Here is a 26895-nt window from a genome sequence, read left to right on the forward strand (position 1 = left end):
GAATAAAGGGAAAAGGTGCTCTCAGCACAGCAAAACCCCAGCCGGAGCCGGAAGTCTAAATTAAGCTACGGGCGAGGCCAGGCTGGAGGAAGCCGAGCTTTTGGCCAATAGGCACAGCGCTTGAAAAACGAACATCTCGTCCAAGATGTTTTGAAACCGCGAGAACAGGGGAGAATTATCGCGATGTTCCGTCTTCCCTCCCAACTCTCAGGAGCTCGGGTTCCGCCCCGCCCCGCCCCCCCGCCGTCCTCGCCTCGCCCCGCCCACTGCCGTCGGCGCCCCGCCCCTCTCTCCGACCCTCGGTTGGCAGTCCAGCGCCGCCTGCGCCCGGAGCGCTGGCTCCGCCGGCGCCGAGGTGAGTGCGGCCGTCTGTTGCTTCGGGTGGCTCGCGTGCCAAGGGCCCCCTGGCCCGGCTCCCCGGCCAGCACGCTGGGTCTGGCAGAAGCGTCTGGGCAGCGGCGAGTGGTCCCTGGCCCGAGCGGGCCCGTGCGGCCTCGGGTCGCCATAGCTGCCGGGCCCTCCCCGCCCTCTGTGGCTGCAGAATTCCGATATCGGGTCTGTGAAATCCCTGCCACTGAGCTCGCTGCTTCCAAACTGTAACGACCTTAGTGTTTGGTTAACTCGGGCAAAGCGGCAGGTGTTTTGCCCAAGACTTACTGGGAAAACAGTCTTTTACAAATGCTTTTAATATACAATTTTTAATTCTCTAATTTCCAGTATTAGAAAATTGGAGTGGGTATTCTACTGAATTAAATACGGAAGTCAGTCTGAGGGTCTCCTTTTACACACACCTGCTTAACGTGTGGATTTTCTTAAGGTGGAAGGATTTGTTTACTTGTTTTAAACACTAATAAAGTGGGTTGGTGTTTACAGGTCAGAAAATTTGTGGAGGTACACTTGGCATACCGTTAATATTATTAAGTGTCCCATTTATCGTTAGTAGATTAAGAGGTAGTGAAGGGAATTTGTGGAAGAAATTAACCATCTTGGTAAAGGCTTTATCTTGCCAATGAATGCGTTTTGGAAAACCATTAGCATTTTTATTGGCACCTTTCAGATTTCATTTATGTAGATTTTATCTCCCACACTGCCTTTGTAGCCAGATGTATTTTAGCAAGGTGAAATGATGTTTTAAAGGCAGCCCAATCCCAGCCTTCAGGATTCAGAAGGAAAGCAATTAGGTTACACTGAATTCTCTTATTGGCTCTTCATCAGTGAGTGTGGATTTTGGGTGTAGTTTTGCTTTGTAGTCTCACGTTTGTATAAGCGTTGGCTACTACTTAAATTTAATAATATGGAAGAAACAGGCTCCATTGAACACTGAAGTGCCTGAAAGGCTATATTGTAAGGCAAGGCACAGACTTTGGAGTCGGTCCACCTGGGTTGGAATTCTGGCAAGTTATTACCCTCTGAGAAACTCAGTTTCCTTATGTATAAAACAGGCTAAATAATGTCTATTGCAATGCGTAGTTGTATGGATTAGGGATTTTTATGGTACTTAGCAAGCATTTAGGATGTAGTATCTACAAGATGACCAAAAATTAGAAAGTGAAAAAAAATCTGCCTTGCAGTATTACATGTTCTACTTTTCATCCACTGATCAGCCGTTTGAGGGCACCTGCTTTGTGCTAGATATTGTGTCCAGGCGGGTATAAAAGAGTGAAGAAAGAGCAAGATGTCTGCCCTCAGGAGCTTCCAGTCGGTTGGCTAGATTGACAATAGATACACCAGTAAATATTTAGATTCCAGATCGTGAGGAGGCCTCCATATAAAAAAAAAAAAGTAACAGGAGAAGAGTGATTTTTACTTTGAAACCCAAAGGTTGATGGGACGGTGCTTTCCAGGCTAAGAGGAGAGGTAGCAACTGGTGTGAAGAGTTAGACTCTTCCAAGAGACTAGGAAAAAAGGACTAGAAAAGCCCAGGAGCTTGGTGAGAAGCCAGGGAAGGGTATATCTTATCTCCAGATAAGGCTGGAGAAGCGAGGTGGGAGGGGGGGCCAGATTGTGAGGAGCCCTCAATGCTTGGTAAGAGCTTGATTTTCTTATAAACTTTTGAAGGCTGTGTTTAGTTGATATGTGTGCACTAGGGAGTGAGTTTCCCTGAGAAGAGACCATGGGATTTACATTTTTAAAGGTCCACTGCTAAGTGATTAATGTGTTAGAAAGTATGTAGAGTGGACTCCAGTAATACTCACGGCTCTGGCCGGAGATGAGAGTGGTTTTTGGTTTTGGCTGGTGGAGAGATGTGGATGGACTTGAGATGTATTTCGGAGATGGAAACCACTGGCCTTAAGATAAATTGGAGGTACCAGGTGAATGGCAGGATGGACCCACTCATGACTTAAAGCTTTCCATTTAAGGGATGAAAAACACGGGGGAGAATTCGGATTGCTGATGAAAAGCAAAATGTGTTAAGTTTGCAGCCCTTGTGAGCCATCTAACCTCCTTCCAGTTTACTACTTCAGTGAGTAATAACCCGGCAGACTTCTCTTTTGACACAGAATCATCGATTCTGGTTTAGTTCCCTTCTGCTTTGCAGGTCAGAGAATTAAGATGTAGAAAGATGGAATATGTTGTTCAAAGTGACATATGTCTCATAAAAACAGGTTAAGTGTGTAGGTAGAACCAGTATGGGAAGGTTTTGAATTCTTATGTTGCACCAGGGATATTATTGAATATTCCATATTGTCTGCCCTTTTAGATGAAATGGCAAGTGCTTTCATACTAGATAGGAATTGGGAGTTTGGAAATAATAGAAAATTACCAAAAAAGTTACAAAACTCTGCTAATGGAACGCTTATGTTACTGCATTTTGCACTAACTTTGCCCAGTGAAAATAGTTTTTCTTAAGAAAAAAAAATTTTTTTCTTTGAAAGGCACTTTTAGTTAGGGAGTTCCAGAAAGGATGCCCAGGAAAATGAGGGTAGATCCTTTGCACAGAGCTCACTCAGCCTTTTTGCATTTCCTTAATATCCTTTGGAATCCTGTGAAGAACCCAGTCTTTGAAATCCACTGGACACCCTCATCTCTACCCCAAAGTGGGGAGGGGGGAGTCCTTGCTTTTATCCCTTATGAGCCATTTGACCTTGGACAACATTTTTGAAGCTCTGAGTTTTTTTCCTCTTGTGTTAGTTAAGTGATTGTGAAGTTTGTTTCTGCTCTGTGCCTAGTTGATAAGATGGCAAATGTTATTTCTCTTCCTACCCGGTCACTTGCAGAGCTAGAAGGGAATTTAATCTGTTCTGGGTTCTGGCCTTTACCAATAAATTGCTGTCTCCCTTGTATATGTTAGGCAACTGAGGCCTGAAAAGATTGTAAGAAAATAATACAAGGTTCTTATTTCCTAGTGCAGTATTTCTTCTTTCATTGAAATAATAAAACTGTATATTCCTGGACCTGTTTCTTTACTGCTCCTGATAATCTACAAAGCGAAGAAAGGAAAAAATAGAGGTAAAAGAAGGAAAAAATTAGGATATAGGGCAATATTCTATACATAGTAAGAAATGAGGAAAGTGAAGCTGTAAGTGGTCTAGATGTTTTGTATGTATTAAGCAATATTTTTGAAACACCTTAAGCTACACATAAAATGAGATAGGTCAAGAAGGAAATGGGTTTGCTCTATCTGATTTTTAAGCTTTCTTTGGGTGCATGTTATGAAACTAGTCTCTCTTAGGCATTCCTATCTCAAGTTCAAGAGCTAGTTTTTCAGTTAGGACTGTTGCTGCTAAGTGGTACATATTGCTTAAGTAGTGAGAGTATTTAAATAGTTGCTCTCATCTCCTAAATATGTTCAGTTGTTATGAAGGAAAAATAGGGATCAAATGTGTAACTCTCTCTTTAGTGTCTGCTGATAGCTGTGTGTGCTAACTGGTTTATTTGGCAATGCTTATGAGCACTATCATAATGATTCAATTTTCTTGTTCTCTTTAGAAATGGACCAATTTTGACAAGATGTAGTGCTGCAGTGTGCCTGATGGGATATATTCAGTCATGGCATCTGAACTTTGTAAGACGATCTCTGTGGCAAGGCTGGAAAAGCACAAGAATTTGTTCTTAAATTACAGGAATCTGCACCATTTTCCATTGGAGTTACTGAAAGATGAGGGACTACAGTACTTGGAGAGGCTCTATATGAAAAGGAACTCCCTGACAACCTTGGTACAGTATTATATTGCATTTTTAAAAAAATCATTTGTAATGTGGTCCTGACCGAGATCTATTTTACATATCCTAAGACATTCAGACCAGGATGTACATCCCCTCTTGTTATCTCAGCAGGTAGTAAGGATACAAATACAGGGGTTTCTCGTTAGTGGAGAATTCATTATCCAAGTCCCTCCAATATGAGGTTACAGGAAGAGTTGTATAGGAAAGCAAAATAGTCACTAATGTGCCAGTCATAGAATTAGTTTCCATTCCAGAACCCCACTTCACTTACCCTGTGCATCTGTCTTTGCTTTCTTTGTGGGATAGGCTCCTTAGCTGGTTTTTGGATGTTACCATACCGAAAAAGTTAAAAAGTAAAGAAGAAGAAGGCCAAGAAAGATGACCTTGAGTTAGAGGCATTTAAAAAGAGATGATCTGAATATTAAAATATATGAAGACAGGCATTTGGGAAGCTTCACGTAGCCTTTGTTTTGGGGGAAAAACATAACAAAAAACCCTCCCGAACCAAAAACCCTTCTTTATGATTGCACTGTGGAAATCAAATGATGTTGAATCGGCTCTCATCCAGTTTGTTGGAAAAATTTTTGCCACAGATGCAACATTTGATTCACTATTTTTACATCCTAAGAATAAGCACATAGTTATTATAACCTTTTTTTTATTACATATAGAACTTTATTATATATTTTATTACATATAAGATTTAAAAACACTATTTAAACATTTTTTTTCAAGAGTGTCCTAATGTGACTTCTCATTCCCACTCTTATTGTCAAAATTGATCTCTGTTTTAAACGGATGTGCTTTACATGGCCTTTTCTGGCTATTACTTAACCTCATTTGAGTCTTACACTTGAACTCTTATTCTTACTCATTTTATGATGTCTTGTTTCTCTGTGAACAGACCTATTTTTCATTCTCTTCTCTAAGAGAAGAGTCTATTTGGACTATCCTAAATATCTCAAAGTATGTCTTACTGGCTTCATTTATATAGAGTGTTTTCCTGAAAAAGTCTTATATAATCTGTGTAAAATACCTCCAGTGAGTGGAAAGCATATGATTTGTTCATTTTTGCCATATCTAAAAGTAAATAGAAATATGTCTTTCATTTTTAGTGTTTGGCATTTTGGCATATGTGTTATTTTGAGTGCCTAGTTAGATTTTTTTTAATTAGATTTTTCAGTTTTTTATTTTTTTAACATTTATTCATTTTTGAGAGACAGAGATAGAGTGTGAGTGGGTGAGGGGCAGAGAGAGAGGGAGATACCACATCTGAAGCAGGCTCCAAGCTCTGAGCTGTCAGCACAGAGCCCAACGCGGGGCTCAAACCCATGAACCACGAGATCATGACCTGAGCCGAAGTTGGACGCTTAACCAACTGAACCACCCAGGCACTCCATAGGTTTTTCAGTTTTAAAACTGTAATTATTTTGGGGAGCCTGGGTGGTTCGGTCAATTAAGTGTTCAACTCTTGATTTCATCTCAGGTCATGATCTCATTATCCTGAGATTGAGCCCCGCTTTGGGCTCTGCGTGGAGCATGGAGCCTGCTTGGAAGCCTCTCTCCCTCTTTCTCTGCCCCTCCCCTGCTCGTGTTCTCTCGCTCTCTCTCTCTCAATCTCTTTCTCAAAATAAATAAACTTAAAAAAAACTTTAATTATCTTAATTAAACTTTAATAGTACAGTTATATTAATCCTTTTGCAAAATCATCATTGCATGATTTACCAAGTATTTCCCTCCCTTTGGGGAACCAGTGTTGTGAGAAATAATTGGTCAAGGATTAAAGCCCAGATTTTCCCGTGTTTGTTATTTTTAAAAAAATTTCTTTCATGTCTGTTTATTTTGCGGGGGAGAGGGGCAGAGAGAGGGAGAGAGAGAATCCCAAGCAGACCCCGAACTGACAGCGTGGAGCCCAATGTGGGGCTTGATCTCATGAACCATGAGATCATGACCTGAGCTGAGATCAAGAGTCGGACGCTTAACCAACTGAGGCACCCAGGTGTTCTTTCCGTGTTTGTTGTTGATGTACTAGGAGAAAATCGTGAGTGGATTACTTCTTAACTGTTAGTCACAATCTACTGGAGTATAGTTTGTTCAAAGAAATTGATCTTTGTTTATGAAAGTTATAGTGAGCTTTTGGTTTTGTGTGGTTTCTCAGCTAAAGTTTTCCCTTTATGAAAATACCTAGGTATCTGCTATACAGTTGTAACTGATATTCATAATGGCTCATAAGCATACATTTCAAATCCATGCTCTGCCACCTTTTTGTTGATCAGAGATTAACTTGTTGCATATGTTTATGATAGGTGTATGTATTTTATTCGAATGCTTTCTAATGAGCTAGAACATTTGTGTGTATCAAAGAGCTTTTAAACTGTAAAGTGCTATGCAGATATCAGGGTATAGGAATCATAGCAGCCATCCCATTCCTTTACGGTACTGGATATAAGACACCTAACATATCCAGTATAGTCTAGGAATGACTTAATGCATAGGTTTTGAAAGCAGATGAAATAGTGCTTATCCTAGAGTGCTCTAAACTAGTGACTTCAGGCTTTTAGAATGTTTGCTGGTGTTCTTGATACAGTGTATTTCCTAAAGGGGATTTAGCATGTGGATTTTTTTTTTTTTTTGGAGAGAGAGCATGGGGGAGGGGTGCCAAGGGTGGGTGGAAAAGAGACAGATCTTAAGCAGGCTCCACACTCTGTGCAGAGCTCGACATGGGGTTCCATCTCGCAACCGTGAGCTCGTGACTTGAGCCAAAATCAAGAGTCAGACACTTCAGCAACTGAGCCACCCAGGTGCCCCTAGTATGTGGAATTTGACTCACAACTGCGATACTGACCAAAAGGGAAAAGAAAACATTGGAAACATGATTTAACACAAATGGGTTAATTGGCCTTTTTTTTTTTTTAAGGAAGCTTGGGAATCTGCCAATAATTTGCATTTTCACATTGTTTTATTTTTTTTTAATTAACACTTTTATTGTGTTTAAATCTTTTCTCCTCAACATTATCCCTTTCCCTTCTCTCCTCTCACCATATGAGCCTTTCTGTGAGAAGTCAAGTCATTAATGTACTGTCTCTGCCCTTCTTCCTTTCCTCATCAAGGGGCTTGGTATAGCAGAGTGGTTTATATTTTGTAGGATGATTGTATGTTAAATGCTCAGAATTTGAGGAATGCCATATTAAAACTAAAACACACAAAAAAGCCTTTTTTATATATTTAATAGAATAAAGTTTTCATATTTTAAATCCAAAAATGATACATGCTCTAATATTAGTGACCATATAGGAACATATGGAAAGTAGTTGTCTCTCCATCCAGTTTTTGAAAAAAAAATTTTTTTGACATTTATTCATTTTTTTTTTTTTTTTTAAATTTTTTTTTTTTTTTCAATGTTTTTATTTTTGGGACAGAGAGAGACAGAGCATGAACGGGGGAGGGGCAGAGAGAGAGGGAGACAGAGAATCGGAAACAGGCTCCAGGCTCTGAGCCATCAGCCCAGAGCCTGACGCGGGGCTCGAACTCACGGACCGCGAGATCGTGACCTGGCTGAAGTCGGACGCTTAACCGACTGCGCCACCCAGGCGCCCCTTGACATTTATTCATTTTTGAGAGAAAGAGAGTACAAGTGAGGGACGGTCAGACAGAGAGGGAGACACAGAATTTGAAGCAGGCTCCAGGCTCTGAGCTGTCAGCACAGAACCTGATGCGGGGCTCGAACTCACGGAGTGTGAGATCATGACCTGAGCCGAAGTCGGATGCTTAACCGACTGAGCCACCCAGGCGCCCCTATAATTATTTTAAATGCAGTTCAAGAATTGTTAAATCTCACCTTTGTGGTAGTTAGAAGACAAGAGAATAGGAGATACAAGTTCTGTGTTTGTCACGTGATGGGTATTCACATAGTTATTGAATAAGTAAATAAATACATGAATATAAAGTAGATTAATATAAGGACTCTCATGTAGGTATAAGAGTTCCAGACTGAGTGCCTCTGAAAGCAGGGACTCTGTCTTAAATTCTGTATCCTCATGCCTGGCCCAACATTTGTAGCCCAACATTTGTAGGACACATAATCTAATTCTATGTTGCAGGACTGTAGAAGACTTTTTAAAGAAGATGCTATTTGCATTGACACTGAAGAGTGACTTTGACAGGAGGTTAGGAGGAAAAGAATTCATTCAACATGTCTTTACTGAGCACTTACTATGTGCCCAGTACTCTTCAAGTCACTGACTTGGAACAAATTCTTATTCTCATGGAATTTTCATTTGTTGACATCCCAAGCTGAAGAGAAAGTATGAACTAAGACTCAGTGGCAGGAAGTTCAGGGGACAAGTGTAGGCGCCTATTTTGCCTAGAGCAATGTTGTGTTTTGTTTTTATTTTTTTATTTTTTTATTGTGTTCTTCAGAGCCTGGGGGTTCCTAAAAAGGGCTGAGATGGAGAATTATGGGAAAACTGAGCAGTAGTGTGTCTCCTCTGCAGTCAGAGCAGCTGTCCTTTTGTTTGCTCATATTTTGGTGCTCTTTACACAAAACCCCACGTGGGTGGGATGCGTAGATCTAATAAATGTTTGCAAATTCCTTTTAGCAGAACCATTTATTCAGAAAGTTTGATGAGTAACATAGATGTAACTGGGAATTATTCTTATTTAGGGGAGGGGATAGGCAAGATTCTTGCTCAGTCCACACCTCCTTCCCTTCTAAGGAACTGTGTGTCTAGGAAACCACACAGTGGAATAGAAAGCCACTAACTTAGCACAGCTGACATGAGAATTCTGCATTCTACCAGGCAAGGCCATCTGCTTAGGGAGTGGAGATTTGCAGAGAACGCAGGCTTGAAGTTGTGAAGAATCACATGGCACTTTGGCCAGAGAAAGGTAACAGGATTGTTGGCATTGTTCAGCAAGCTGTTGGTCGCCAGGCTTAATGGTGGAACTGTGTGCCTTGTTTAGGGGAGTTTCTCCTACAACACTCAGCTGAGGTATGAAGAAGGTGTGCTGTTGTATTCTTGAAGGCTTAGGTGTTTTCCAGGTGGATACAATACAGTACAGGAGGACTAAGGGGATTTAGTAATTTGGCAGGAGGGATTGGGACATGGATGATGGAATATGGAACGTGAGCTGGATTGGAGGCAAAGAAAGAAAGGAGGAGTGCATGAATAGGGAGAATGGAGAGGGGCCAAAGGATCCACTGACATTGAAGAATTGTGTTAGGCACGATTGAGTAAGCCATCTAGGGGGATGGGACATGTGGTTCTGGAGAGAGACTGCAGGTGTAGAGAAGTTTCAGGTGAAGGCTGGATAGGAGTGTGCAGGATGAAGGGGGCTAAGGTGAATCCTACCCCCGTTCCCCCTCAGTTCTGCACCAGTAGCTGGAATCAGATTTCTAAGAGTTGGAGAAGGAATATAGCTCGGAAGCAGCAATCACCAGCTCTCACCCCTAACCTGGAAGTTCATGGAGGGAGGGAATTAGTAGGGGAAGCATTTAAGGACTGCAATCACAGGAAGGGGCTGTTTCAGTGTTTAGTAGCAAAACATAATATTAGGAGATAACAGACCCAGGTTCTATGTGCTACACCTCTTTGGACCTCAGTTTCTTCATTTACAAAATAAAAGGCCACAAGAGACTTGGACAGGGGTGGGGAAGAAATCCCAACCAGGAAGCGAAGTCCCTTAACGGATCTGCCAACTTCTCTTAATGAGAATAGCAGGCAGGAGGTTTTCCTGGGGACATGGAATAGTGACCTACCCAAATACTAACGGAGCTCTCACCAGTTACCAGTTTTGTTTGTGAATATGAATGGACAAGAAAAGACATCTAAGTTTTAATGAAAGAGGAGAGTTTGGTTTATGTCTGAATAGTAAGAGCAGCTGGATCTTGATGAAGCAGTTAATCTGTGCTACAAGAGAGAACCTCACTTAAAAGTGATATCCTGCTGGGATTGACGGGAAGCAGAGGTCTGTTCATCACATTCCCAAATTGGGCTGGGGCATAAGGCACGGAAGTGTTTCCTTTCCTGTGGACCCAGGAGAAACATTCTTGACCTTCCCCATAAAATATAAACAGGCAAATAAATAATAAAAGAATACAGATAGTCCAAACACAAAAAGATGTTTAACTTCCAATGGAAGGTAAAACATCGATCATCCTTTCCTACTAGATTGGCAAAGACTAATAAATACCTAGTGTTGAAGATTATTAATGCTTGATGTGGAAGACAATAAGAAGATGCTCTCACACACTATCAGATGGAGTAGACTGGGCTGAGTACTTTTGCTGGCTGGTTTGAGCGCATCAGTCGGCATTTTGAAAGAGTATGCGTCTGAATCGGTATTTTTCACCTGTAAGAATTTACACAGCAGAAAAAAAAAAAAAGTGAGCATTTGTGAATATGTCAAATGAACATGTCAAGTGAACAGGATGGTCATCAAAACGTTGGATGCAATGAAACATTATGAAAACCTAAATGTTCATCAGTCTGGGATTGGTTAAAATCTGATAGCAGCTAACATCTTTTGTAACATCATTTGTAACATCATAGCAGTAAGTTACAGGCACTGTCTTAAGCAATTTACATGTATTAAATTAATTAACTAATTAATCTAAGACAATCCTGTGAAGTAGGCATTATTATTATCCCTACTTTATAGATAAATAAACTGACATTAAAAAGCGCATCAATCAAACTTAACAGTGATTAGAGCTGTAGGTTGAGGGAAGGCAAGAGAGTGGGGGTGGGAGCTGGAAGAGAAAGAACCTTACCTAAGGATGCAGAGTACAAGGGAAAGGTTCTGTGAAGTTTATGTTTTTTTCACTAAATACTTACTAGTTTTACAATTAAAAATTAAAATAAGATTGTTGGCATAGAGTACTGCTAAGATCTTAGCTAGCTCTCAAGTTGTGTTAATCAGTGAGTCTAGATATTTTGATTTACAGTGATGACGATGCCTGCGTTTATGCTGCATCGACAGCTTCTGCAGCTGGTGGCAGGGTTGAGGGTGAAAGGGGCTGATGTCTGGGAAACTAACATAGCTATGCCCTCCACCCCCTTTGAATTTGGTTAAGAGTAGGATCTGGATTAAATGAACATCACAGAACCTTGAAGGGAAAACAAAGAAATAGTAAAAGAGCGCCGTGCCATCAAGTGTGGCGGAAAAATTTGGGAGAGGGAATTAAGTTTTGTTTTTGTTTGTTTGATTCACTTTGGATTCCAACATAAGGGGCTTCTTGGTATTTCTTAAATGGAATGTGTGGAAATGATACATCAAGTAGTAAAGCGTTCAGATGCTCTGTGTTTTAATGCTGATGTGTAGTATGTGATGTAGTTCTGCAAAAACACTGATTATAAATGTATCCTGTCTCAGTAATACACACATGCCTGAAGAGTAGGAGTTTTGTTATAAACCAGAGCTGCTTTTCCTACTGAATTTTCAGATTTCACAGTTTGCCCCCTGATCGTTACTGGTTGATTGACAGTAGTTCCCTGTCAAATAGGTAACAAAAGTATTTTAAATAGTTTAGAAAATGAATGTCTGACCCCTAATTTCATTCTGTTTCTTGAATCACAGAATTTCAAAGCTAGATGGAGCTTTATAGGCAGTTTAGGCGATTTTTCTTTTTGGGGAAAGTAAGCTTAGAAGAAGTTAATGGACGGGTCCAAAGTCACTTTTGTGGCCAGTTAGAGCATGTACCGGGTCTTCTCATTTGTCACCTAGTCGGTCTTTTGTTTTAATTCTGCAAGTATTTACTGATGACCTTTTTCTGGCCTCGCACCATATAGTTAAAATGTAACCACATTTATCCGCTTCAGAGCAATGAGGTGTTCCGCGTTAAGTGAGTTCTCCTAGTTACCTCTGTGACGTTTACCTCTGAGATCTATTGTGTAACTTTTCCTGATAGAAATGTTTTTAAAACTTGTATCTCTCTATACTTTCTTAAAATATAGGGAACATGATTTAGCCTACCCTTTGTGATTTGTAGTTTCTGCCTTGGGAGTTAGGAAGGGAGGGTTTAGAAAGAGGTGGCAGGGAGAGACATTTTTCCCTTACACCAGACCATATCCTTGGACACTGGAAGGGCTCTGTTTGCCAGCAGAAGGCTCAAAAGCCATTGTTACGTATGTGTTTCCACAAGTTGAAATTCATTTTCAAGCATGCACTATACTAAAATGAGCCACCTGTACCTTAAAAATGAGATGCCAGTTTCTAAATGTTAGCCCCATCAGATCAGTCAACAAATACGTATGTGAGTGAGGTACCTGAAGTATAATACATTGAGCTTTGGAATATGCTCCCCGCTCACAATGAACAATTATGTCATACATCGTCTTTTTTTTTTTTAATGTTTATTCATTTTTGAAAGACAGAGAGCACAAATAGGGGTGGGGCATAGAGAGAGGGGGACATAGAATCTGAAGCAGGCTCCAGACTCTGAGCTGTCAGCACAGAGCCCGACGTGGGGCTTGAACTCATGAACCACGAGATCGACCTGAGCCAAAGTCGACACTTAACCGACTGAGCCACCCAAGTGCCCCATCGTCTTTTTTTTAAATGCTTATTTATTTTGAGAGAGAGAGAGAGAGAGAGAGAGAGCGCGCGAGCAGACGCGCACTTGAGTATGTTGTGATGGTTTGTAACTGAAGTGCCTTTTTTCCTTCGATACCAAAACTTCATTAACTTTTTTAAATTAAAAAATAATAATAAAAATAATTTTTGAGGTGAAGTTCACGTGATGTAAAATCAACCATTTTAGAGTGAACAATTCAGTAGTGTTTGGTACATTCACAGTGTTGCACAACCAGTGCCTTTGTCTCGTTCCAGACATTTCCATCACTCTGGAGTAAAACCCCTCACCCATTAAGCAACTTCTCCCCATTCCCCTCCACACTTCAGCCCTGGCGACCGCCAATCTGTGTTCTTTCTTTATGGATTTATCTCTCATGGATAGTTCATATAAATGGGATTATTCACTATGTGTCCTTTTCCTTTTGCGTCCGGCTTCTTTTCACTTGGAGTGTTCTCAAGCTTCCTCCAAGTTGTAGTGTGTATCAGTCCATAACTTTTATGGCTCAATATGATTCCGTTGTGTGTGCATGCCACAGTTTGTTCACCCATTCATCCATTGATTGACATTTGGGCTCTTTCACCTTTTTGCTCTTGTGAACAGTGCAGCTATGAATACGGTTTACATTTAAATGTTTGAGTACCTATTTTTAATTATTTTGGGTATATACCTACCTAGGTGTGGAATTGTGGGGTTATAGGGTAGCTCTGCCTTTTTGAGGCACTCCCAGAATGGCTGAACCACTTCACCAGCAAGGTACAAGGGTTCCAAATTTCTCCACATCTCCCCAACACTTGTTATTTTCCAGTTGTTTTTTTAAAATATTGTTATTATAATAGGTGTGAAGTGACACCTCGTTATGGTTTTGATTTGCATTTCCCTAATGCTAATGATGTTGAGCATGTTTTCATGTGCTTGTTGGCCATTTGCATATATTTACAGAGTATTCAAATTCTTTGCCCATTTAAAAAAAATTTTTTTTTTTAACGTTTATTTATTTTTGAGACAGAGAGAGACAGAGCATGAACGGGGGAGGGTCAGAGAGAGAGGGAGACACAGAATCCGAAACAGGCTCCAGGCTCTGAGCTGTCAGCCCAGAGCCCGACGCGGGGCTCGAACTCACGGACCGCGAGCTCATGACCTGAGCCGAAGTCGGCCGCTTAACCGACTGAGCCACCCAGGTGCCCCTCTTTGCCCATTTTTAAATTGGGTTCTTTGGGGGGTTTTTTGGTTAAGAGTTCTTTATATACTCTGGATGCTAGACCCTGAGCAGATACATGGTTTACAAATATTTTCTCCCATTTTACATGTTGTCTTCACTGTCTTGTAATTCATTTTCTTGTAATATCCTTTGATGCACAAAAGTTTTTAATTTTGGTGAAGCCCAGTGTATCTGTTTTTTCTGTTGCTCCTCATGCTTTTGGTGTCATATCTTATGTGAATCCATTGCCAAATCCACAATGATAAAGATTTACTTCTGTCTATCCTTCCATGAGTTTTACAGTTTCAGCTGTTCTATTTAAGTCGTTGGTCCATTTTTAGTTAATTTTTGTATATAGTGTCAGGTAGAGGTCCCACTTCATTCCATCTTTCATAACTGCTATAAGAACTTAAATATATTTAATTCATGACTTCTCTGAAATGTGTTTTTAGAAGTCAGAAATGGAGCAGGTTTTGCCGAACCCTGAATCATAGCGGTTTGCAACAGCACAATTACTTCTTTTACTCACACTGTCATGACTCTCTTATTGCTTGGGGACTCTGGTTAATGGTGTCCAAAGTCAGGGATGGAGACTGACAAAGCTCGCATCACGTGGAGGTCACTATGAACTTGCTGAGCTTTTATGTAACTTCTTGTATTTCACTTCAAAATTTTATTTTTATTTTTTTCATTAAAAAAAAAGTTAATTAGGGGCACCTGGGTGGCTCAGCTCAGGTCATCATCTCACAGTCCTTGATGGAGCCCATCATTGGGCTCTGCCCTGGGTGTGGGGGCTGCTTGGGATTCTCACCTTCTCTCTCTGCCCACCCCCCCCCCCCCCACCCCCGCCTCCCAAAATAAATATATATTTTTTTAAAGTTCAGTTGTGGGACTAAAGGGAAAAAAAAAACATTTCATTCACAAACTGTCACAATACACACAACAAGCTTCACAGTGTTTGTAAAGACACATTTCAAAGTCGTGAATTAGATGCGTTTTAGTTCTCACAGCTCAGGCTCTTGAAGGCTACCACTTCAACATAATTCCACTGAGCAGAGTAAGTCACTTAGCCACATCCAGCTCGAAGGGACAAATGCAGTCCTACCAGGTGCCCAGCCAGAGAAGAGGAAGAAGCAGGTAGCTCACAGTGCCTACCAGAGCACATCACTCAGCATAGTGTTTGCAACATATTTGAACTATTTGTTCCAAGATACACGATTTAAAAACGTTCGCATGTAAGGAGGTAGGCAGTTTTCCTTAAAAGGGTGTAGTAAAACACCATTGATTCAAAATCAGAGGTAAATTTTATACTTAAATGTGCTTGCTGAAGGTTACTTTTACATTCCCCGTAAAGAAAAGTTGTTCAGCTAAGTGCAATGTGGGATTTAATGCAGAGAATTTTGGCTTAATTTAGAAAACATTTGTAACTAGTTTAGCAGAAAGTAATTCAGTGATGCTTACCAGTAGGTGTCAGCCACAGCCCGTGCAGTGGGCTGCTCATTTGTCAGGCTGGTTGGGCCTGTACTACTTAATAAGGGTTCGGGTTTTTCCCCACCCGTGTTGTAATGAACTGCAATTTTCTTAAGGTCACCTTGCTTATTTTTAAATAAAAACACAGTGTATCTAACTGTTAATAAAGATACGGTAATGCACCATTAGCAGTAGAAACATTATTCAGTGCTTAATTGTGTGTGAAGCTGTGTATCTCAAAAGAGCTAACCAGTTTCTCACGGGATAATTAGAATGCTGTTGGATGGCACGAAATCGTCATCTGGAAAAAATGATCTCAGGTCAAGATATGACATTGATTGTAGCAGATAAAATAGATGAGTCTTTTTTCTGGATAAGTTTTTCCTTTTTAGAGGACCAGCTATTATTAAGCCTCTTACTGCCCCATTCCCTCATCCTTCCATCCCTGGTTGCCTAGTTTGCCTAGGAAGCTTTGTATGTATGCCCATAAATGGAAGTGCATATTCTCCTTAAAAGAGAAGATACCCATACTAAAAGAAACATTTTGAGGATTTCTGCAGATCCAAGAGTAACATCTGAGGAAAGACTTGTCATGAAGGACTTCATTGCATATATTGATATTAAAACATGTGGGGAAAAAAAAATCACAGCATTCAGCATTTGAAAACTAAATATAAGTGACTTTATCAAAAATGGGTACTCAGTAAATGCTTCATTGTCCTCATAACAATATTCGTATTTAATATTTGGTTATCATAAAAGGACAAGGATATATGTGTATATAAGCAGCTTTGGATGCTGTGGCTAAGTATTTAAATTCATCAGTATGCCAACTTAAAGTGGTAATATCATTTCCTTGTTTAAACCAGTGGATTTCTATTGTGTTCAGAATTTTTAAAAAGTTTTCCCATTTTATAAAATATAAGTTCTAGTGGTCTGTTCCAGGCCACTCTGCGAAGTCATTATAAACCTTCATACCCTATGGCCCAGGCATACCACACTAATGGTGTTTCTCTTACTGTTTAGAACCCAAATTGGATGTAATATGATTGATTACTCAATTATGTAGCAGTTTATGTGCATACCACATTATCGAATGTAATGGTTTTCAATTATATGAGACCTAACATGTTCACTGTTAAAAATTCAAATGATACTAACATAGAGTGGAGAATAGAGAGCACCCCTGATCCTGTTCCTAATGATGATCATTGTTACTTGGTTTCTGTCTGAAAAATTAGTTTGTTGCAAATATAAAACCTTCTAGTCCTCAACACCTATTAACACAATTGTTTTTATAACAGGATTTTCGAAAGTGTAAAATCTGTTCAGGAGTAGTGTTCGGGAATTACAGCAAAATAGATTGTATTTGCAATTTCCCAGACACACCTCCCTGCCTCACATTTTCCTGTGTTGCTTCTTGTGCCTAGAAAGCTGACCAGAACCCTTCCTCTCTGCCCCATAGCAACCTCTGATAATTTATATTTGTCTTTCAGGACTCAAGCTACACCTAATTACTTCTAAAAAAACGATTCCTGATTCTTTGTTATTGATACCTAGCTTACCTACAGTATGTTTGAGTGTAGAATAAACATATATCTGTTACTCCTGACTCAGTGTGCTCCTTCAGTCTTAACAACTCCTGTCTTTGTGTTTGTGTGAATTTGACCTGGGTGGCGGGGAGGGGGGAGAGGGAGGGAGAGAGAGAGAGAGAGAGATGCAGGCTGGCTTTCAGTTGCTTAGAGGAGGCTTTTCCTTTTACCCAGCGCCTCTGGCAGAGAGAAGCCCACTTGCAATCTGGGAGTGGAATTTCTGGGATTCTTTTTGTGGAAGGGCCAATCCTTCCAAAATCAGGACTGGGTAAGGCACCTAGATCATCCCCAGCCTGTCTTTCCAGTGGCCTGTTTCCTACCCCTGCCACACCCCACCCCCCGGACCACCTGAGCCCCAGGACCACTCTGTCCTGAGCTTAGTTAGGTCTGGCTTTCTGGCACCTGGGGATTTCCCTTATTTATTTAGTTTTTCCGAGGCACACAAATTGGGAGTTTGGGGGTGAGTATTAGTTTTCTAGGGCTGTTGTAACAGATTACACAGGATAGGGGGCTTAAAAGAACAGAAATGTATTCTCACTGTTCTGAAGGCCGGAAGTCCGAAATTAAGATGTGGGCAGGGTTGGCTCCTTCTCAGGACTCCGAGGGAGAATCTGTTACTGTTTCCTTGGTTCTGGTGGTTGCCAGTGATCCTTGATGGTCCTTGGCTGTGTCACTCCAGTATCTGGCTCTGTTGTCAGATGGCATCCTCCCCTCTGTGTATGTCTATTAAGAACAGTGTAACTTCTTCTGTGGCCGTTTCTCAGAAAGACACTGATTTTATTTATTTATGTATTTATTTATGTATTTGTTTACTTAAAGTTTATTTTTTATTTTTTAATTTAATTTTTTATTTTTTAAAATTTCCATCCAAATTAGCATATAGTGAAACAATGATTTCAGGAGTAGATTCCTTAATGCCCCTGACCCATTTAGCCCATCCCCCCTCCCACAACCCCTCCTGCAGCCCTCAGTTTGTTCTCCATATTTATGAGTCTCTTCTATTCTGTCCCCTTCCCTGTTTTTATATTATTTTTGTTTTCCTTCCCTCATGTTCATCTGTTTTGTCTCTTAAAGTCCTCATATGAGTGAAGTCATAGGATTTTTGTCTTTCTCTGACTAATTTCACTTAGCATAATACCCTCCAGTTCCATCCACGTAGTTGCAAATGTATTTATTTATTTTTGAGAGAGAGAGAGAGAGAGCAAGCAAGGGAGGGGCAGAGAGAGATGCAAACAGAAGTCAGTGCAGAGCCCAACGCACTGCTCACACCCACGAAACTGCTAGATAATGACCTGAGCCGAAATCAAGAGTTGGGCATTAACCCACTTGAGCCACCCAGGTGCCCCAAGACACTGATTTTAAGCGTTCAGATTTATAGATTTTAAACTGTAGTATGGGCCATGTAAGCATAAAACCCAGACCTGCTGATTTATTATTTTTGCATTATTTCCTTCAGATTTACACTGCCCCTCCCACCAAAGATAATACTCTGTGTTTAAGCTCATTAGAACTGTTTGTACATTTCTCAAAGATAAAATTTAATTCTGAGTTTTTAATTTTCAGCCAGAAAACCTTGCTCAGAAGCTTCCAAACCTTGTGGAACTGTGAGTCTGTTTATTCACATTTTTATACACAACAAGAATGAAAATACTTTTAAGTTATTTGAAATAATAGGACATATAATTTTAATGTATTCATTTATTATATTTTGGTGTCATGGTCATAGAGGTAGACCTGAAGTTCTGCTAACCCCAATAGTATTTTAAAGTATTTTACCATTTAAATTTGTGTTTTAAATATTTCACCTCAAGGTAGTAAAGATAATGAAAGATACTTCCACCCCCCCCACCCCCCCCCCCACCCCCCACCCCTGGGTACAGCCTCTTTGTCACAGAATCCTTCTGGATAGTCAGTATAATTGGGAAGATTTATTATTGTTACTACATGTGATACTTGATATAAATAGTCCAATGGTATAAAAGGTTTAACACACAGAGGAAAAGCCTATTTCTCTGTGTCCTCCACACTGCATTTGTTTTTTTTAATTCTTTTGACAATTACCTCCATAATGCTAAATAATATGTTTACACCTTTGTTTTCTGGTGCATCAACTTTAAGTCTCTATTGACTTACCTGTAAGGAATATACTTAGAATCTTATAATTCCCCTGCTTTCCAGCTCCCTGCTAATTTTGTTGAAGGAGGAGTTTGCACTGCTGTTTTTTGTTCTCTTAATTATTTGGCAAAATTTTCAGGAGGTAAAGTAAGGAAAACTAACTTTATACCTCCATCTTTAATCTGGGAGTCTGTCATTTCCTGTCTCCCCACCGCCCCATCCTTTTATTTTGAAAAATTTCAAACTAACAGAAAAGTTGAAAGCATAATACAGTGAACACCCATATACACTTCACTTAAATTTAACCAGTTAACATTTTGCCACATTGGCTTTCTCTTTCTGTTTCCTACAGTCTTCCTCCCTCCTTCCCTTTCCAGCTCTCACATGCACACACACAAATTACAGACATTATGATACTTTACTACTAAATATATCAGTATGTATCTCCTAATAATAAGGGCAGTATTGCACATAATTATACTATTATCACACTTTAAAAGTAATATTAACTCAGTAATATCATCTAATATGCATTTCATATTTTAATTACCCTAATCCCTCCCATCCGCAGTGTCTTTAAAGTATTGTGCAGATTTGTCTGATTTTTTTCCTCTTGATTAGATTCAGTTCAATCATCTTTGGTAATGTTCTACCCCATTTGCTTTATCAAGTTTTTAATTTCATTCTCTTTATATATGTATATATATATGCATATTTTTTGAAAGCCTTTGAGAGTGTTGCATACATCATTTTTTTTTTTTTTTTTTTTACCTCTAAATAGTTTAGTGTATATTTCGAAGAAAGATGTCTTAACATTGTTTTAGGTCTATTTTTTGTTTTTATAGGTTCTTGATAGTTTCCTTCATAGAGGTTTTGAACATTTCTAAAATATATTTCTAAACATTTAATATATAATTTTTTGCTAGTGTAAATGAATTTTCTGTTAGCTCTTCTAAGTAGTTACTTTTTCAATATATGAGCACTGTTGGTTTTAGTATGTTAACTTTATATCCTGCTACCTTGCTAAAATCTTGTTGAATTAGTTTTATCATTGATCCCTCAAGGTTTTTCAGGAATACTCTCATGTCTGAAAATACAGATAGTGTTGTTTCTTTTTTTCTAAACCTTAATGCCTTTTATTTATTTTCTCTAGTCTAACTGCATTGGCTAGTCCCTCCAGAACAGTGTGAAATTGTACTTGAGATAATGGGCATCCTTGTTTTGTTTCTGACCTTAGTGGGAATGCCTCCAGGGTTGCCCCATAAGAAAGATGCTGACTTTACAATTAATGTGTGTATGTTCTATTGTGTTAAATAAATACCCATTTGTATTAATAATCTATTGCTGCTTAACAAATTACCCCAGAATGTAGTGGCTTAAACTGTAGTAGGGGTGCTTAACAGAGTAAATACTTATTATCTCATATTTTCTGAAGGTCTAGAATCTGGGCTTGGCTTAGCTGGGTATCTTGGCCTCAGTGTCTCTTTCAAGGCTGCAATCAAGGTTGTTGCCCAGGGCTGCTGTTTTTACCTGAACATTCAACTAAAGAAGTATCCTCTTCTGTGTTCACTCATGTGGTTGTTGGCAGGACTAAACTCCCTTAGTTCTTGCCACTTGGCTTCTCTATAGTGTTGCTCCCAACATGGCGGCTGGCTTCCTTCAGCACAAGGGAAAAAGCAAGAGAGGGTATGCAAGACAGGAGCCACAGCCTTTTTGTCATCTAATCATGGATGTGACATCCCATCACTTTTGCTATTTTCTGTTCATTAGAAACGAGTCAGTAGGTCCAGCCCGCACTTAAGGGGAGGCTATAACACAAGGGCCTAAATGCCAGGTAGTAGAGATCAGTGGAGACCATCTTGGGGGCTACCTACCACATCATTAATTCTGACTTCCTCAAGAATTTGTATTAGTAATGGGTGTGGAATTTATTCAAAGCCTTTTTCAGACTTTAAAGAAAAAATTCTTGAGGACTTCAGGCAGAAAAATGAAACAGTCGTGAAGATGAAGATAATTGCAATATAATACCCCCAACTGTATTATATATCCAGTGGTGGTTGCTTTCAGGCTTGACAGTGTTTTTCTTTGAGCCCTTTAAAAGTATTTTTATATAATATGTATAATATAATGTATAAATGTTTATATATAAGTTATATACTATAACATAAATAATATAACTGTTATATGTGTATATTATATATAATTATATTATTGTACATTAAATATATATTAAATATACTGTATATTATATAACATAATTATTAAGTATATATTAAATTAATAATTATTTATTAAATATTAAAACAATGATCTATGAACTAACAATATATATTAAATATATTATTAATATGTATTATATATTATGTAAATATACTATATATAATTAGTGGGATTTTAATCATTTTCCACATGTATTAATATATCATTTTTGTCTGGCTACTTTCAAGATTTTGTTTTTTGGTTTTCAGAAATTTAACTATGATGTGCCTTGGTATAATTATCTTTGTATTTATGTTGGAGTTTGCTGAGCTACTTGAATCTGTGAATTTATGTCTTTTCCCAAATTTAATACATTTTCAATTATTATTTCTTTGGGTAATTTTTATGCACTGTTCCCTTTCTCCTTCTTGGGCACTGTTTACACATTACATTTGTTAATGTTGTCCTACATTCCTCTGAGGCACTGTTCATGTTTCCTTCAAGCTTTTTTCTCTCTGCATTTTAGATTAGGTCATTTATATTGATCTTTTTCAAGTTCATAAACTCTTTCCTTTGTAACATTAATTCTGTTGTTTAGCTTCATCTTGTAATTTTTTCAGTTTTAGGATTTTCTTTCTTTTATTCTCTCTATTTCTTGTCTTTATATTATAGGCATATTTTACTTTAGATCACGATCTATATAAAAATTTCTTGTCTGCTAATTCCAACATCTTGGTTATCTTGAGCTTGATCTCCATTGTTTATTGTTTTTAATGGATCACATTTTCTTGGGTTTTCATATGTTGAATAATTTTAGATTATATCATGATAATTGGGGATTTTATGTCTTGGAGACTGGAATCTGTTGTATTCATTCAGAGAGTGTTGATATTTTTGCTTTAGGAGGTAATTTACCTGGTTTGACTCAGACAAGTAAACTGGTTTTTGGAGGGCAGCTGAAAGCTCAGTCCAGTTCTTTCACCTGGACTGTAATTTCTTCCATATTTGCATGGTTCTGGGATTGCCATTGATTTAGGCAAAGTTTATAAATAGAATTTGGGGTTATGCTTCCCTGGCTCTTTTTTTCGGGTATTTTCCCTTTACTTGCCAGTGGTCATGGTTTCCCTGAACTCTCCTCCTGTTCTTTAGGTTAGTAAGAATGAAGTTTCCTGTTAGAATTTTAGCCACTTTGCATGGTAACTGTCTGTACCCTGCCTTACACTAAATGCTGTTTAAAAAACAAAACTCAAACTCACCCAGTGCCATTCCTTCTTCTAAGTTTGACTCTTCTCCAGGATGGCTTGTTTTTGTTTACTCTGTAGTGCCTTAGAGTCGTGTGTGTGTGTGTGTGTGTGTGTGTGTGTGTGTGTGTGTGTGTGTGTGTGTATGTGTGTGTGTTATCTGCCAGAGGATCAGTCCAGTGGGAGTTTATTCTGCTGTACTGAATTGGAACTTGCATTCTTTTATTTTAACCTCTCTGTGTCTTTATAACTCAAGTGATTTTCTTGAAGTCAACATTTTGATTGTTTGATTTTTGACCAATCTGACAATCTAGGCCATTTAACTGGAGTGTTTAGATCATATTACGTTTAATGGGATTACTGATATGATTCATTTTAAGTGAACCATCTTACAGTTTGGTTCTATGCGTCTCAACTGTTATTTATTTTTTTCCCTCTTCTCTCCTTCTTTAAAATTATTTCAGTGTTATGTAGGACCCCATTTTACTAACCACTACTGACTTATTAACTCTCAGTGTTTTAAGGCTTACGTTGTGCTTCCTTAATTTTTTACAGTCTCCCTTTACATAACAGACCACTTACTTCACTTGTAATGTGGGAACTGTACATCAGTACTTCATTCTTTGTGCTGTTGTTGTGTATGTGTGTTTGTGTATCTGTCAGCATACGAATATACGTGCGTATCGTGTATGTCAGTCAGGGGCCAGTTGGGAGATAGAAACCGTACCCCTAGTTGAAACAGGGAAAATTAATATAAAGAATTGCTGACTAGTGAGGTGTTATTAACCGCTAAAAGAGATTAAGAGAACTCTGTGGTATTCAGAAGTAGCAAGTACAAAAAACAGCTATGACTTCTGGGCTGAGAGAAAGTAGACAAGGAAGGGACTGAAAAGACTTAGGAGAGCTCCAGCCCCTAGGCTGAGATTGAGAGCTCTTCCGTGAAGGGCCTGACTGGGAGCATACAGCCTGCTGGTGGCCGAGAAGCTTGCCAGCTGGTTTAGGCTGGAGCCGATCTGTAATATCAGCTCACTGTTGGAGGAAGGTGTTGGTAGTCTGGAGCTGTTGTGTAGAAGCAGCTTGACAGTGTGGCCTAGCTACCACAGAAGTGGCCACGGGGTGGTAGGACAGTTGCCTGAGGCCCGTTGAAGCTGGTATGTAGAAGTGCATTGATGGATGGGGAGAGTGGGCCTGGGGGTGCGGCCAGAGCTGCTTCAGAGCTGGGTGGGGAGTCACGGTTGGAGGATGCAGCTTGAGGTTTCCCAACAGGGCTGCCAAGGTGAGTGCTTCTGGGCCTTGGCTCCTGTGCTAAATAAACAGTTGCTGGGGGACTGGACCCAGAAGGGAGGTCCTTGCTGCTGCTGTCATCTGATAGAGTCACTCCAGTGCCCTCTTCCAGCCCTAATGTTAGGCCAGTTGACAAGGGAGAGTTGACAGCGTCCAGGTCAATCGGGTATAGAAGGTAGATCTGGAGCTGACAGACCAAACTGATACATTGTTAATTCTCAAGAAATTTAAAATGAGGAAAATTGTCTTTTATATTCATTCCTATATTCTCTCAGATTTGGTTTACCTGAGTAAAGTCTTTATCTCTCCTTTTTTAAAACAAATTAAACTTTTTCCTTTGAGATAATGGTGGATTCTCATGGAATTGTAAGAAATAATACAGAAAGATCCCGTATACCCTTGTAGTTTCCAGCAGCATTCACATCTTGCATAACTATAGTGCAAGATGAGCACCAGAAAATCGGCACTAGTGTTATCTTCCTCCAGCGTTCATCATTTTCTGTGCACTCATTTGTGTGTGTGTGCGTGTGTTCTGTGCAATTTTATCACATGTGTACATTTGTACAATCCCTACCATAGTCGGGTAGAGAGAGTACTGCAAGCATTGCTTGAACTGCCCTTTAATTTTTTTATTTTTATTTTTATTTATTTTTAAATACGAAATTTATTGTCAAATTGGTTTTCATACAACACCCAGTGCTCATCCCAACAGGTGCCCTCCTCAATGCCCATCACCCACCCTCCCCTCCTTGAACTGCCCTTTTATAATCATGTTACACACGGTCCCCAAACCCTGGTAACTGCTACTCTGTTCTCCATCTCTATCATTTTATCACTTTAGCAATATTATGTAAATGAAAGCATATAGTATGTAACCTTTTGTGACCTTTTTTTCATCCAGCACAATCCCTTGAGATCCATTCAAATTGTTGCATGTATCAATAGTTTGTTCCTCTTTGTTGCTGAATTATATTTCATGGTATGGATGTAATGCAGTTTCTTAGACCATTTACCCATTGAAGGACATATTGGTTGTTTTGTTTTTATGTGTAATAATTGATACTGCTTGTAGCATTTCTGTACTTTTATTTATCTTTTTGGTGAATAAGTTTCCATTTCTCTGAGATAGATGACTAAGACTGCAATTGCTGAGTCCTGTGGTAATTACACGTGTCACTTTTTTTTTTGGTTGAGATATAATTCACATACCATAAAATTCACCCTTTTAAGTATATAATTCAGTGGTTTTAGTATATTCACAAGGTTGAGCAACCATTACCGCTGTCTAATTCCAAAACATTTTCATCACCTCAAAAGAAACCCATTTAGCAGTCATACCCCCCTCCCCCAACCCCCTAATAACTCCTTGGTGACCAATAATCTGCTTTCCATTTCTATGGCTATGCCTGTCCTGGACATTTCATGTAAATGGAATCATACAGTATGTGGCCTTTTGGGTCTTGCTGCTTCAACATAGCATGTTTTCAGGGTTCATTTATGTTGTAGTATGTTTCAGAATGCATTCTTTTTTGTGGACATACCATGTTTTGTTTATCCATTCTTTAGTTGATATTTGGGTTGTTCACACATCTAGGCTATGGTGAACAATGCAGTTATGAACATTTCGTGTAGAAGTTTATATATGAATGTGTATTTTCAGTTCTTTAGGGTTTATCCTACTAGTGGAATTGCATTATTAGCTTTGTTTAACCTTTTGAGGAACTGCCAAACTGTTTTCCAAAGCTGCATCATTTTACAATTCCACCAACAGTATGTGAGGATCCTAACTTCTTCTCCACATCCTCATTAACACTTGTTGCTTTCTGTCCTTTTGATTATTGTCATCCTAGTAGGTGTGAATTGGTATATCATAGTTTTGATTTGTATTTTTCTATTGATCTTTTTTCATTTGCTTATTGTCTGTTTATATATTTCTTTGGAGAAATGTCTATTCAAATCTGTTGTCTATTTTAAAATTATGATATTTTTATTGTAGAGTTGTAAGAGTTTTTTATGTATTTGTATGCCTTATATATTTGAGATAGCTCTGTATATTTAAGTGCTTTATATTTTTGAGATATATATATTTATATATTTGAATGCTTTATATATTTGATACCATATCAGATATATACTTTTAAAATATTTTCTTCCATTCATGGTTTATCTTTTCACTTTCTTGATAATTTTTTATCTGGCATTTTGTGTTTTGGTATCATATCTACAAAATTGTTTTAATCTAACATTATGAAGATTTACCTCTGTTTTTCTTACTTAAGTTGTATCATTTTAGCTCTTACATTTAGGTCTTTGATCCATTTTGAGTGAGTTTTTGCATACGATGCAATGTAAAGGCCTAACTTCTGTTTTTGCATATGCAACTCCAGCTATCTCAGCACCATTTATTGAAAAGGATACCCTTTCCCTATTGAATTGGCACCTTTGTCAAAAATCATCTGACCATGAACATGTCGGCATATTTCTGGATGCTCAATTTTTTTCCATTGATCTATTTGTTTATCTTCTTGCCAGTAGCACACAACTTAATTACTGTAGCTTTATAGTTAAGTTTTGAAATTGAGAGGTATGATTCCTTCAACATTATTCCCATTTCTCAAAATTGTTTTAGCTCTTCTAAATCCCTTGCATTTCCATGTGAGTTTTAACATCTGCTTGTCAAATTATGAAGAAAAAAAGGTATCTGTGATCAGTGGTGGCAATGGTATTGAATCTTTAGATCAATATGTGGAATATTGCTGTCTTATGTCTTCTAATCTATGAATGTGAGATGTCTTTCCATTTGATTAGGTCTTCAATTTCTTTCAACATTTTTGTGTTTGAACACCGAACACTTTTCAGTGTAAAAATCTTGAATTTGTTAAACTTATTCCTAAGTTTAACTTATTCTTTTTTAAAATTAAAAAAAAAATTTTTTGAGTAGGCTTCACACTCAGTGCAGAGCTCAATATGGGGCTTGAACTCATGACCTGAGCTGAAATTAAGAGTCGGACACTTAACGAACTGAGCTATCCAGGCGCCCCAGTATTTATTCTT

At 38.8% G+C, this 26895-nt stretch overlaps 1 protein-coding gene across 3 annotated transcripts in view; it reads left to right on the top strand.

The window, feature by feature from the left end:
- The first annotated feature begins 252 nt into the window (after positions 1 to 252).
- The window catches only part of LRRC28 (leucine rich repeat containing 28), a 151602-nt gene continuing 124959 nt past the window's right edge, over positions 253 to 26895 (top strand). For 2 of the 3 annotated variants that reach the window (XM_019460129.2, XM_053888758.1), the window contains exons 1-4: positions 272 to 355; positions 2361 to 2464; positions 3931 to 4158; positions 18566 to 18606. In XM_019460129.2, coding sequence (XP_019315674.1) covers positions 3991 to 4158; positions 18566 to 18606 — 209 coding nt within the window. In that variant the 5' untranslated portion in view covers positions 272 to 355; positions 2361 to 2464; positions 3931 to 3990. Of the gene's footprint in view, positions 356 to 2360; positions 2465 to 3930; positions 4159 to 18565; positions 18607 to 26895 lie in introns of all 3 variants that reach the window. The other variant, XM_019460128.2, reaches the window with a different exon arrangement.

Source organism: Panthera pardus, unplaced genomic scaffold (assembly GCF_024362965.1).
Source record: "Panthera pardus isolate Hobbes unplaced genomic scaffold, ASM2436296v1 HiC_scaffold_24, whole genome shotgun sequence".
NCBI lineage: Eukaryota > Metazoa > Chordata > Mammalia > Carnivora > Felidae > Panthera > Panthera pardus.